Source organism: Pagrus major, chromosome 22 (assembly GCF_040436345.1).
Source record: "Pagrus major chromosome 22, Pma_NU_1.0".
NCBI lineage: Eukaryota > Metazoa > Chordata > Actinopteri > Spariformes > Sparidae > Pagrus > Pagrus major.
In genome coordinates, this window is record NC_133236.1 from 18,608,807 (window position 1) to 18,623,753 (window position 14,947).

At 41.7% G+C, this 14,947-nt stretch overlaps 1 protein-coding gene across 2 annotated transcripts in view; it reads left to right on the plus strand.

Moving 5' to 3' along the window:
* Nucleotides 1-14,947, plus strand: part of syne1a (spectrin repeat containing, nuclear envelope 1a) — a 121,093-nt gene that overhangs the window by 54,314 nt on the left and 51,832 nt on the right. For both annotated transcript variants that reach the window (XM_073492906.1, XM_073492907.1), the window contains exons 61-73: nt 216-380; nt 1,763-1,935; nt 2,121-2,274; nt 2,452-2,595; nt 3,088-3,252; nt 3,452-3,769; nt 4,642-4,797; nt 7,517-7,687; nt 11,127-11,453; nt 11,927-12,079; nt 12,341-12,508; nt 13,213-13,389; nt 14,647-14,793. In XM_073492906.1, the coding sequence (XP_073349007.1) occupies nt 216-380; nt 1,763-1,935; nt 2,121-2,274; nt 2,452-2,595; nt 3,088-3,252; nt 3,452-3,769; nt 4,642-4,797; nt 7,517-7,687; nt 11,127-11,453; nt 11,927-12,079; nt 12,341-12,508; nt 13,213-13,389; nt 14,647-14,793 (2,418 nt within the window). The remainder of the gene's footprint in view (nt 1-215; nt 381-1,762; nt 1,936-2,120; nt 2,275-2,451; nt 2,596-3,087; nt 3,253-3,451; nt 3,770-4,641; nt 4,798-7,516; nt 7,688-11,126; nt 11,454-11,926; nt 12,080-12,340; nt 12,509-13,212; nt 13,390-14,646; nt 14,794-14,947) is intronic.

Sequence of the window (14,947 nt, forward strand, 5' to 3'; positions counted from 1 at the left end):
CTACAGTTACACAGATGTTTAAGATGTGAAGTGATGACTGCAAACAAAATACATTTGTGTTTGTGCTCTAATGTGTGGGTGGGAAAGTCTCTGGAGACGAATGTGAGGAAAAACAATTTCTATTGCAAACAGAAATATATGAAGATACTGTTGTTGTGCACCGGATGCAGAGAATTGAAGAGTGTGTTTACAGTGCTTTGCTCTGATCTCTAAAGGACAAGGCCTCCAGGATTGATCGTATTGTAGGGGAGCACCGCCTCTTCTCTCAGGGCCTGAAAGAGCTCCAGGATTGGGTGTGTGAAGCTCAGAGGGTCCTCAACACCTGCATCTCCACCACCACTGACAAGGGCGTGTTAGAGGACCGGATGTTACAGCTGGAAGTAAGGAGGGACAAGAGGGTTGAGGGAATATTTCAGAGATTGGGTTATTGGTTAAAACTAGGGCTGTCAATCGATTAAAATATTTAATTGCGACTATAATTGTCCATAGTTAACTCCAGATTAATCATTTTTTATCTGTTCTAAATTTACCTTTGAGGGATATTTTTCAAGTTTATAATACTCTTATCAACATGGGCGTGGACAAATATGCTTGCTTTATGCAAATGTAGGTTTATTATTATTGCAACAATCCAAAACAATGACAAATACTGTCCAGAATATTCTCCAGAATAACCTCAAAGGTACTGCATGCTAAAAAAAATATGCTGAAAGCATAACATGACAAACTCAAGCCCAACAAGCAACAACAGATGGAGATACTGACCTGAATGAAACATTCCTTAGTAATACTAACACAATGTAGTGTCCAACATTCCACATGTAAAGGTTAACTATACAATGTTAATCGGCCTGCAAGCTGTAGCCACCCATTTAGCTATCGCTGTTGAAAGTTTGTCAATGTAGAGTTGTTCAGGCGTCTCCGTTGCAAACTATACAGCGTGGTCTGAGAGGGGGGAGGGCTCTTTGCATCAGCTATGTGCTTGGCCAGCAAGTTGTATTTGAGACTCGACGTACTCCGGTGGTAACTCAGTTCACATCGACAGTAAATGCAAATAACTTTGTTCTTGTCGAGAGAACCATCTGGCAGGGCTTTGAAGCTGAACTTGCCTTTCAAAAGACCCTTTTCTTTATCCATTTCTGCTCAAGGAGGTTTGTTTCTGCTTGCCATCCACAACATGACTGCTGCATCGCTTCCTGATTTCCCAAACTACGGCGTGGGCCGAGGGTCATAACTGGTTACTGTTATTATAGCGTTAACTTTGACAGCCCTAGTTAAAACACAATAGCTATTCATGTTTCCCCAGCAATATGTTTCCTACAGTGTGTCATGTTGACATTTTCAGTGATTTAAGGAGACTAGCATTGTCTCAAAAGTGACAATGTGACAAAGTTTAAATCAGGTCTTGTGGCAACCTCATTGAATTAGCAGGAACATTTTTTGTATAGAAGGGACATTGTCTGTGAAATACTTTAAACTAAAGGGCACACAAGCTATACTAAGTTAATGAAATGTCTTATTCATTACAATGGCAGCAATCCTCGTTTTGGATAGCATCGCTCAACATACTACAACAACAGTTTTTTTGTGTTTATATGTATTGTAATCATACTAGCTGATTTATCACTTGATACCAAATGTGTCACTACAGCAGTATCTTGACACAGAGGAATAATTCAGTTTAGTTATAGGATGGTTCACCAATATTTATTTTAGACTTCAGATAGTTATTTTGTGTCTGTTCCTTCACCTCTATCTGTAGGCTTTACTAGCTGCTCGTCAGGAGAGGGAGATCCAGCTGAAGATGCTTCTGACGCGGGGAGAAGCAGTCCAGCGGAACACCTCAGCTGAGGGCGTCCCAGTGATTCGCAAACAGATCCAGGACCTCAAAGACTCCTGGGACTCCTTGCTTTCTGCCTCCATTCAGTGTAAAAGGTTGTGATCATGAACCAATCTGTCAAGTCAGTTGATAAATGGGGCTGGGAGCTGTCTAGTTTCACTTGATGGATTTCATTTGGTTGAAAGGTTACAAGGCCAATTAGATTTATGTGCACATTGTATGTGTGTGTTTTTGTCTTATGTTTACTCTGTGTGTTAACATTGTTATGTCGATGTAACAGCCAGCTGGAGGGCGCTTTGTCTCAGTGGACCAGCTATCAGGAGGACGTGGGTCAGTTTGTGCTGTGGATGGACCGGGTCGACGAGACGCTTAGCTGCTCAGACAGACAGTACTCTGAGATGAGAGACAAGACCGCTAACCTGGGAAAGACCAAGGTATCACGTCTTGCTAATAATGGCTAGCCTTAAAAAGCCAGGAGTACTTTTACAGTTTCTTTAAAAATGTAATTTCCATTTTGTTTCTATGGAACGCCATACAGTCATTTATACCCCAGAGCCTACTAGCAGAGTACCATTTACTCCACTGAATGTCTGCATCTCATTTCATTCCAGCTTCTCTATGAAGAAGTACTGAGTCACAGCAGTCCTCTGGAGACCATCGCCACAAAGGGGTCCAATATGGCTGAGCACTACACTACCCAGCAGGAGGTGCAGCAGCTGCAGTGTAGATACAACACCCTCAAAGAAAAGGCCAAGGTACTTATAGTACAAACAACATAAGGTTTTTTTTTTTTCCTCTGCAGGCATTTGAATAATGAATGATTGTTTTTGAATGATTTTTCTGAGTGCTGTTTTTTCATAAATCTCAATTGTGTTATTGAAGAGTGTGACCTGTATGTTGAACATTTTAGTAACTTGTCTAATAAACAGTTAATTACAAAAGTTTCACTGTCTTGTTTACGGATTTACAGATTACGGAAGATGTTATTTATAGGCTCAGAGCACATTACATACATTTTAACTGCTCACATGTTATATTAAAATGTAGTTCAGTTCAGTTTTCAATTGAAGTCGGTAGTCTTGCAAGTAGTCATACTTTTCCAAACACAATAGTCTTTAAGGTTTTGCAAGATTTAAATAGTCAAAATGACCAGTGTGTTTGTGATCACAACATTGCATTGTCCACTGCTCCTGTTATGTTGAATGGATTAACAGCTTCTTTCATGTCTCCAATCTGTTGTTTTGCAGAATGCAGTCAGTAAGGCCAAAGGGCTGGTGCTGGTCCATCAGGAATATCAAAGGGGCTTACATGTGTTTGAGGACTGGCTGGAGCAGGAACAAGCCACCCTTGCCTCGTTGTCTCATCCAGAGGGAAACGTTGATACACTAGAGAAGACACTGCGACAGCTACAGGTATAAATACTGTGAAGTGTTGTCCATAATGTAATTGTCTTGAACAGGTGATGAACAAATATAAGGAAACATGTCCTAGTACATAAGGCTTAAGGCTAAAACCGAATTTTCTAGCACACTCTTGAACACTTTGGAGTCTTAATTACACAGATCTCAATCACACCTTTTCTTTGTTCTTTCCTTTTTATTTCCTTTATAGCTTCTGCAGGAACGCTGCTCAAATGGCCAGTCTTTGCTCTCCTCTGTGCTGACCAGCAGAGAGAGAGTGATCCCCTGGGGTATACCTCAGATTGAGGACCGAGCCCTTGACACCGCTCAGCGAGAGTGGGGAGCCTACCAGGGCCGTCTGGAGGAGACACAGACTCAGCTGAGCTCCACACTGAGCAGATTGAGGCAGATGGGCCAAAGGTTCCTGAGCCTGGCTCAGTGGCTGGAGGAGATGGAGAAGGTGGCAAACATCAGACGTCACCGGAGGTCGGACAGAGCCACCAAGGCGACTCAGCTGAAGAAACTCCAGGTAAGAGAGAGAAAGGGTTTTGGCTTAAGAGCTTTTAAGTCCATATAAGATACAGTATGTGCTCTTGATGTTTTGTGCAAGTGTCAGGGGTTTCAAGCTCAAAAGGAAGGAAGACAACACACACACATACATGTAACTGTAATGCACTGTGACATACTTGAAACACAAGTTAAAATTTAAGTTATAGTTTCTCGTTAACTTGATATTATCCTGTTTTGTAGTATTTTCTGCAAATGTCTTTTTTCTTCCACTAGTACTGTAGACCACACAGTTATTTTAACTCAGTATTTTAAACTCTATACTCATTTTAGGCCCTAAATAGCAAAGAGCTAAATTAAACTTTTAAATGAGCTTTGAATGAATCCTGTCAAAAGTTTTTTTAATCAGATTTCTTTTTGGACTGTCACATCAAGTCGGTTCCCAAAATATTTCATCAACCTACGCACTCAAAACTCAGATTAAAAGATAAATGAAAATTATGACTCATCCAAGGGCCTCACACAACAACAAATGTCTTTTCTTACTTATGCATACACTCCACTCACACCAGGCATTTGAAAGAAAACAGCAGGGGACACAATATTTCCCTACTTGGTCTCCTCCCTTTGGAGCACGCTTCCTGCCAGCGTCAGGATGTCAGTCTCAGTATTTTCCTTCCCTTCTTTTAGAGGAACACACACATGCGCATGTATACAGACCCCGTGGCCCCATATTCTTGTTTGTGATGGGTTGTGTTATTTCTTGTTTTCCCTTCTCAGCCATGTTTGCCCTTTTATATCAAAAGATGATTTACGGTCAAAATATGAATATTTTAGACTTAATTTACCTGGCATGGGGCTAATTATACATTTATCTGTGTCCCTTCTGAACAGGGCAGTCTTGAGGCAGTGCTTGCACGTCAGGGAGAGGTCGATGGCCTCTCTTCTCTGGCCCAGCAGGTTCTGGAGGAAACCTACATCAGTAGTCGTGTCAGCGTCACTGCCACCCAGCTCACTGCCCGCTACCATTCCCTGCTGCTCAACATCCAGGTTAGGCACTTGCTACTGTCTGCTGTTCCATATATTATATCTTTAAGCTCTTGACTTTCACAAATGCGTCTGTTTTTTTAAATCAGAACTATTTTGTTTGCAAATATTCCCTTGTTGTTTACAGCAAACATCAGCTCTCCCAAAAGACAGATATCATGTCTCCAATGATGAAGTTTTTACATATTCATGTGTAAGGAGAACCTGTTGTTAAAGGTGCAATCTGTACTGTGTAAGTCAGAATTCATTTAAACTTAAATCATCAACAGAACGAAGAAACATTATTTTTGATGTTATGCCAAAGATATCTATGTAAATTGTTTCAGAGATGTCTACCGAAGTTAGCATGCCAACTTGTCCTGGCTTATCCTGTCTTGTAATACTACTTTCTACCTCAAGAGTTGACAGTCTGATAGTATAACCCCCCTGTAGTTTCAGCAGGGAGATGCAAGCGACAAGCTCTCTTAGCTTTTAGTTTAGTAAATAAATAAAATAAATTCACAAAATGTCAAGAACGGAAATGTTCTTACACCTATTTTGCTTATTAAACATAAAAATACAACCATAGAACTTCTGAATGCAAGTTTCTTGCTTTAAACAAAGTAGGACGAGCTTAACTGTCTTGTTAGACACTTCACTCAAACTCAACATAACCACAATAAAACTACTTTACCTTACAGCAACTTAAAATGGCAAGATATTTTTTCTTATTCTGGTGCGATTTTTAGTTCATACTATGGATATGAAATACTGTAAACAGCTGTTCCTGGTGGATGTTGCATTTTCTGAAACCATTTGTCTATTAACAATGTAGCCAGATGTGGCACATGTTTTTCTTTCGAAAGTTAAAATTTAAAACAGTCTTCTCTTTATCTGTGAAATGGTAACATCCCAGTTCTTTTTTTGATTATTTCATAACTACTTACCAATGTAAACCAATGTTGTATGACTTGATTTTTTGAAGATGTATAGCATGTAGAGGGCACTGTGACCTAAGTCGCCAGCTGTTGTACTCAATGTTTATACTATCTATGCCAAACAAAACTATTTTTATTAGGTATAAGAATGTTTCTGCTAATCAGGAAGTCCGGACACATAATACTTAATTTCCTGTTCACCAGAAGATCTTCCTGGAAAATACCCTCCTGTCATCATGAGTTAGGAACAGCCAACCATAAAGCCTTACAGCTTTAACCACTTTTGTGTTGTGCTATCTCAATGATGGATAAAGAAGTTGTGTGCATTGCCATAGGGGTCTTTGCCCACAGTGGGCACGGTTATGCTCTCTCACCATGGAATTTGCTCCAGTGAGAGTTTGGACTTTGTTTCTGTAACACCCCATTGAAGTAGCTTTGAGAGTTATGCCTGTGAGCCCAGCCTGTGTATACTCAGATCCAGCCTCTCTATTTGTCTGCTCCTCTGGGGGGGACTAAAGGAAAATCAATGGGGCTCCTCTGGTCTGGGGCTAAGGCTGTAATTAAACGCTACAGAAGGCAATCTCACACCCAGCACCAGCAGTGGAAAAGCTTTGCCTGTGCTGCATTGATTTTAACACCTTCAGTAACACATCTGAGTTTACGTGCGTCTCCCCCTCACTTTTTTTCTTTGTCTCCGTTACCCTCACACCCCTTCCTTCCCCTCTCAAAATTGACTCAAGAATGTGTATACTTACAGTCATGCCAATGCATATGTATGCAGACACATAACATCCCTCTCATGCCATGGATGCCTGTAATTATACTGCGTGAAGTGGGGGCCATATGTGCTTGAGGTGGGAAGCTGTTACCTCTGTCTAGTCAGAAAAGGTGTGAGCTCAGCACTATCAGCTAATTGGAGCCTCTCACCACAGGATTTGCAAGTTGAGTGAATAATGTGTCAAACCTGCAAGAAACCCTCTCCATCCTCATGGTGTTATTGACTCAAAACCTCAGTCAAGTGGATAATGCGTCAAAAAAATAAAACCCCTCTTCACCTTGTAGTGAAGCTATTGACATTCTGCAGATGACTGAGGAGGGGGGGAACAGATCTTTTCTGTTTTGATGGTTGATCAGAGAGATTTTGGTCCTTGGTGGCCAAAGTAAGACTACTGAGGCACATCACACCTTTAAAGAAGGAGATACAGACGATGTTTGCTGAATTTTCCCCTGACCAAATATAGCCAAAGTCCTTCTAACAGTTTTAACCCCAGAATCGAGAAGGCGGCAGGTGTTAAGTGAGGTTATGCACCTTATGTTCATGCTTATATATAATGGGGTAGTGCAACACTATCATGTGGTTAATTTCCAAGTTAAATAAAAACAAGTATATACTGCCAATATAACCACACATACAAAACCTGCTTTGTAATTTGATGTTCTTTGCACATTTTACTTACAGTAAATCCTTCCACAACAACAAAAACATGCAACAAACGTAAAGTGAGTTCTAGTGTCATATGTTGTACAGAATGTTAGGGATGCACAAAATTGGATATCCTATATGCCAACATTTTCTGACTCATATTGGCCTTTTACCGATGCTAATATCAGATGTGCAGATATTTTTTCAATCTCGCTTGTTGTAGAATTACATTTTATTATGCCTTCTCTTATCGAGATGTATACAGTCACGTGCCGATATTATCATGCATCCCTTCTTAATTGCGAAAATGACAAATAAATGTTTATATTGGTATCCAAAATTCTATATTGTTGAACTTTACTTCAAAATTCAAATTTTTCAGGACACCATCAAGCAGCTACAAGAGGAGCTGAAGAGCATCGAGGAGGCTGAGAACCTTTGCGTGTCCTTCACTGACTGGCTCAGCTCCACTCAGAAAAGCTTCACCGAGTTAACCGACAGTTCAGAACCTCTGGACCGTGTCGCCATGGAGAAGAAGATGAAAAAACTAGAGGTACTACCTTATCTACTAACTATAATCCATAGTGTAATTTACTTGTGTGGTTAGATGGTTTAAATTTCACAGTCACGTTTTTGTCAATGAGGCATTTGGATACAAGATGCCATGCAGCGCTTAATGCATCTCCCTGAACAGGTTGCAATAAATCAGCACAGACGTTGGGTATTACCATGGCAAATTGATGAGTTAGCAAGACTTCAGTTTGTAGTGGAGAATCTGAGTGCAAACTCATATGAGTCCAATATCCAAGCCAGCAAAAATGTCTGTGTGCATTCTTGTTTCTGCCAAGCAACATATGGTACCTGCTAGTAACATCAAGTGTAAATATTATTTTGGCAGCTACAATATGCCTGGCCAGTAAAATATGCATGAACTACCTGTAAAGCTAACAAAGCATTCGGTATGCCTATAATATTTGGACGAAAAGACACTCACTTTGTGCTCAGTTGGTCAAATGGGCATTGGAGAGAAGTAGCCCTGCTCCAACATGCACAGACTGCAATAAAAAGAAAATAGCCTCTATCGTTTGCTTGGCATAGTTCATATCGAGTGTTTAGAGGATTGGATGAGTACGTGTGTATCGATCGGCTCTTTATGAAGACGAAGCGGATGCCGCTTTAGAGGAAGCGTGGTTGCAGGGAGAGACCTCCCACTGTGAAGCAGAGGATGAAGAAGCGCCGGTGTCAGGAGCCCGCTGGCACAGACACTGTAATTGATGCAGTGCCCTTACCGCTTCACATCACACACACATTCACTCACACACACTCACACACACACACACACACACACACACACACACACACACACACACACACACACACACACACACACACACACACACACACACACACACAAACACATTTCTCTCCTCTAGCACTCGCTTCATATCAAGTACTAACTAACAAGCTGCGGCAAACTCTCAAACCCGTCAATCCTCTATGATTTTTTTTCCACTGCCTTTCTTTATGTATCACTGGATCTCATTTTTCTTTGTCTTCCTCACACACATATCCATTTACAGACACACATTTACAATACATCATCTGGTGTGGGCTTTGCAGTAATCCCCTTCTGGGATCGATGCTCTGTCTCTGCACAGGGACTGAAGACATGCTGTCACCACATGTGTCCTTCCAGCACTGCAGATAACACACGTGCTCCATCACTTACTCATTCTCCTGTGGTGAGAGCTGCAGGGCCTTTCAGTGAGCTGGGATGATTATGCATTGACAGAAAGACCAGTAGTCAATAGCTGTGTCAAGGACCATTAGTTTGGAGTTAGACTTCATCTTATACTGAGTTGTAACTGTAAAAGCATGCGTCATACACTCGTGTTTGCCTCCATAAGCTATGTGCAGTAACTTCATTAAGAGCTCTGGAAATTAAAGTGTTTTGATCTGATAATGGATCATGATGGTCAGTCATCATTAAATTCCGCACATCTGCCACTGTCGCCGCCTGTCTCCATCCAGTGCATCTTTAACTCATTTTTATTTGTTTTTTTAAAATGTATTAGTCATTATTACTTTTGTTCTATGCAATAGGTTTTACACTCACTGGCTCCTAAGGAAATTGTTTACAGGGTAAAATGCAAAAAAGGGAAGGGTTTCTCCTTGTCTTAATTAAGTCTGCCTCGCCTTCCCCTTCCATACTTTTAAATTACACTGGCATGTCATAAATTTAATCCCCCCTCTTTGCTTTTTGGTGCACACGGGGTTTCTCTCCTGTAGGTAAAAGTAAACAGGTTCATGTTTAAATGTCTCATTTACTAGTAGAAATAATGCATGTTGTTGACATTAAAAATGGCACTAGAACAAAACAGTTCTGGCTCAACAGTTTTAATGAGATCTCTGCCTGTGCAGAATACAATACGATGCTTCTGTGCTGCAGTTTGCTGCAGTCCATACATATAAAGCAGAGAGACAATGACAGCAGAGCTAACTGCTGCACACAGGGTCACCTTACTCATGTCCTGTTTCTGTTGGTAGATAATGTAACTGATGAACATGGTTGTCAGTGCCACAGTAGATAAATTACAATAAATAATGGAGCCCCAGGACTGTTGCAGAATAAGAAACAGAATCAGTAGTAGTCATTACTTATGGCTGCTGAGTGCACAAGACACTTGACATGGATAATTGGGTCTGACATGATACAAGACAGTTCACAGAATAAAGGGCACACTGTGTTCATGACCTCATGTATAATGTTCAACAGACTGTCTATCCCTGTAACACAGTGTTAGCATTATTCACTGATATCTGAGGCTAAGCAGGGTTTCAGCCTTCTATCAGTGGCTAATTTCATCCAAAGATAGATAGTGACACCAAACTGTGATTATAATCATTATTTTGTCCTTTAGGAACAATTACATGCTAAACTGAACTGAACTGAACTGTGATTGTGTTTTCATTCAGGTTTGAATGGTTCATCAAATAGTCGAAAATGGATCTAAAATGCACAAATCTGATTCTGGAGAACTGTTTATGGACTAACCACCAGTTTCAACAAAATCCTAGAAGAGATTTAATTCAACATGTGGACAACTAGTAGTGTTGCTAAGAAGGATACTCAATGTCAGGTGTGACATGAGAGCAGATGATTCGATATGAGATGGAGATCATGCGGAACAAAAGCTACTGCGAATGGCAATTATCTTAGGCTTCCTTATTTTAGCTCACATGTTAACCACACAGATTTGTGAGAGTTGAGATATACTGATTGTCTCATATTAAGGTCATAAGGCAGGGCTGTCGGCACTGTAACTGGAATAATGAACGTGCCCGGAGCTTCACGTTAAGCAGCAAACATGAACGTGTGCAAACAGACACAGGTCTTGTTATATTATCAACAGCAGTAGCTGGAGGTCTGGGGTTGTTGCAGTGTGAAGCCACTCTCTACTCAAGCAATAATAGACTGATGATGAAAGCTAGATAGCGTCCCATCGCGTAGGGGTCTGTGTGTGTGTGGTGTGTGTGTTGTGGTTGCCCTGGAAACCCCTGCAGCTATTGCTGCCTGTTAAGGGTCCTTATAATTGGGTCGTCCTTTCATATTATTCACTGTGGTCTCTCCACACCTGACCTCCAAGTCCTCTCCACATCTCACCATGCAGGTGTCAGCCTACCTGATGGGTTCAAAGCCTTTCAAACACACTGTCAGGCTGCTTTGGGTGAAGGTGAAGGACAAAGAAATCAGTGATACTGTGTTTGAATGTTAACCTCAAAGTCAAGGAAACTATGATTTCCTAATCCGAGAGCGTATATGGTTCAACTAATTAATCAACCAATACAGAGGAGCGGTTGTCTACTCTTTTTTTTAAAACTCAGCTTTGTGTAAAATACCCTGGTTAAAGCTCTTTTTTTAATAAAGTAATATTGATAACACTGTAGAGTCACCCATGCTGACATGTATATCTGCTCTCTCTTTCACCCAGACTCTCCAGTCTGAGCTCCAACATGGGCACAGCTTCCTGAAATCACTGAGGGAGCGGGCCGAGCAGGCAGCAGGCTTCCTGAACGAGGCTGGAGCTGAGAGTTTAGGAGGGGAGGTAGAGGCTCGTCTCGCCCAGCTGGAGGAACTCGCAGGTGGTCTGAGGCAGAAACACAGCTTTCTACAGCGGGCGTTACTGCTAGCTAAGGAGTTCCAGGATCGGTATAGGGCTCAAGCCCAGTGGCTGGTTGAGACCAGAGCTTTGCTCAGCACCCCGGTGGAGCCCAAGGCTGAACTGTACCAACGGAGAGCACTGCTGGCTAAGTATAAGGTAGAGCAGCAGCAATGTAATTTTCAATCTTTTCTATCAGACCTTATTCAGTTATAAATTGTGACCCTGCAGAGTAAGACATTAATGCAGAACTCAGTAATTTTTCAATTTGGTGGGTCCAAATGGTTAGCAAGGCCTTGAATATTATTACCTTAATGGACCACATGAGTGTCCTTGCATGTCTGCCCATTAACTCCAAAATTGAATATACTTTACAGAACTACTGATCATTTTCCAAAGTATACCATTGCTATATATAGTGATAAATACCTATGGTATGCTTTGGAAAATGGTTGATAGTACAGTAGAATCCATTGACAAAAACATTCACTAAAACATGCACTTGAGTTAATATTGATCAATAATTTAATAGGTTCAAACTAACTCACATAACATACTCACATGTACTAAGGATGGTCTTTACTCTGCATTAGATGATACGAAAGAAACATGTTGTATGTCTTTGGTTCCAGGCTCTGTTGCAGATGGTTCAGTCCCATGACGGATCCATCAGGTCAGTGGTGGAGAAAGGAGATGCTCTGCTGGCCTCTGTCCACTACCCATCCATCAGAGACAAAATGAACAGACTGAAAAGGGACTACTCTGACCTCTGTAATACTGCCATGGTGAGAACCTTTGCTCAGAAAACAGTACTTATGATATACAGAGATGGAAAAAGTCTTTCTTTGCAGGAAACTTAGTAGATGATCTCTTAACCACTACACCTATAGATTACATGTAACTTTTTAACAATACAGACAAGATAGTTTACTCTTTACAATAAAATGAACATTGGGCACAAACAAGGGCATGCAAAACTGTCTGTTGGCTGTTGCAGTATAATTTGTCTGTGTGTGTGCTGACATTTTGTGCATTGTATGGTCCAGGCCCATGTGGAGAATCTGGAAGGCCAGGTGAAGGAACAGGAAGCTTACCACAACGAGCTCCAGGAAGTGGAGCGCTGGCTGCTCCAGATGTCCAGCAGGATGGTGACTCCTGATCCAACTGTGGGCGGCAACCTGGAGGCAGCCACTCAACAGCTGGCCAGGCACAAGGTGACCAATCAGATCCCTTGATTTTTCTTTGTTTTGTTTTTTTGCTGTTGTTTGCTGAGTTGTGTAGCATATTATCCAGCTCAATCAATGAGCCTTGATTAGAATGCTAAAGTGCTCACTTGGGTCTACTTTGACCCTTCATCTTCTTGGTAATAGCTGAGCTGTTATTTGTTTGTGTTATTAAAATGAAGGAACACTTCTTACATCTAGTAATACTTAGCTTGTTAAGCAGGTCTGTTTAGCAAAATGTCTGAAGCTGTTCAGCCATTACCATATATCTGTTTTACTGTTTACTGCTTTGCTTTATAATCATTACTTTGATAAAACATTATATAACCCTTGGGAGGTTAAATCATACAATATGGTTCTAAGTTATTAGGATCACTAGTATCTGTATGTCTGTCTGTCTGTCTTTAATAATGTTTTTCCATTAATTACTTGCTGTTAATGTGATTTTTTCATGTAAGAGTGACATACATTACATCTGGTACACAACACAGGGTAAAAATAGTTATTTAAAGCAAAGGTGTGACACAATACATTTGTGGAAAAGTTACGTTGTTTGACATAACAGTTTCAATCTTCTGTCAAGTTCATCCATTCAGGCCTGTTCAATAACAAGAGTCCTCACTATGTGGAATCAGTCTGCTCTGACCTCCTGTGTCATCTTTCTAACATGTTCCTACTTGTTACTTTGTCCACAGGCCATCATGGAGGAAATCGCGGGCTTTGAGGACCGCTTGGCAGGCCTGAAGGAGCGAGGAGCCCACCTGGTACAAGGCTGCAGTGACCGCGTGCAGAGCAGGCTGAGACAGCAGGTCCAGGCTCACCAGCAAGGCACCAGAGACAGCTACTCTGCCATCTGTAGCACAGCGCAGAGAGTGAGTGAGGAGGAGTAGATGGGAAGAGGGAGGGAGGGGAAGCAGACGAGGAGGAGGGGAAGGAGGAAGGAGGGATGGGAAGATGAGAAAGACATGTACTCATTATTTGAAGTAGTGAAATGGTTTTACACATTTATGATGTAAGACATGTAAGACATATTGGTGGTTTGGATGCACGCACACTTGCATTGCCAGCCCTGAATGTGACCACACATGCATGCGCAGACACACACGCTCCCCATATTAGTGCTGTTAATATTCCAACAGCCTCAGCATCCACTTAATCCTAACCCATTCTGACACTTAAACCCGTCTCTCAAGACAGCCCTTCACTGCCAGTGTAGGGGGCACGACCAATTAAGGCTGCCAAAGTGGAGCTCAACAGCAGCCATACTCAGGCAGACTCCACCAGCCAAAATCACTAACTCAATCTCCCCATATTAATCTCCGCATATCCCCTGTCAACTCCACTTTTTCATGCCTGAGCCAAAAATGGTCACACGCCACTATTCAGTAGATCTGGCGAGCCCTCTAATCCAGCCCCACTCTGTCATTTTGGCAACCTCTCCTCTGTCATCATAGCTCACCTCCCAAGACACCACCTCCACCAGCACTCGCACATCCAATCTGGCATTGTGTGATCCAGCCACACTTTACCACTACGCTGCTGGCTTCTCTACAACTGCGCCTCCAGTGTTACGAAGGCTGCCAACTGTGTCCCAGCACAACACAGCTCTAATATCCTGCCTGCCATTTGCCACTGTGCCAACCTTCTAGCCTTTGCCAAATACACTGGGCAGTTTGCCAATACATTGCACCCCCTTTTCCTTCCCTCTTTCGGGCTCTCATATTAACACTGTCAATCAGACCTGGCTGTTTCACTCTCCCCTGGAGGGCATGGACGCCTCTACATTCAACACCTGTCAAATACAACACGGCATAACTGCCTACTTGTTCGGGTTTTATCATTTGATGTGTCTCTATGTTTGGTCATGCAATTCTGGCTTCAAAGCTATACAGCCGAACAGTCTCCACCTACAGCGTTAACAGTTTTATTATTAGCTTTATATTTGTGTTTATAGTATGTGTGTGTTTTGCTGTTGGCAGAAAATATTTTGTCCTCACTTTCTCTCTTGAATTGATGTGTAGGAGTTTGGGGACATTTTTGGCTTGATTTCCTTAAAGGTTTACAATATGGAAGTAGAATTGTTCAATCCAAACGTGTAGCACTGAAATGTATCTGTCCGTGTCTTACAGGTGTATCAGAGTCTGGACCATGAGCTACAGAGACATGTGAGTCTCCAAGATACACTGCAGCAGTGCAAGACCTGGTTAATGTCTGTCTCAGAGGAACCAGAGCCTCCTGCACATCCTCCTCTCAGCCTGGAGGAGGCACTACATCAGGTCAGTTAACCACAACCCTTTCCTTAACAAACAAAGGCCTTTATGGACATCATAATTGATTAAATGCTTGTATTTCTTTTAAACACATTGTTACTGACCAAAATTATGAGCAGATGTCTAGTTACAGTAATCACATACATGGCTGTCAAATACC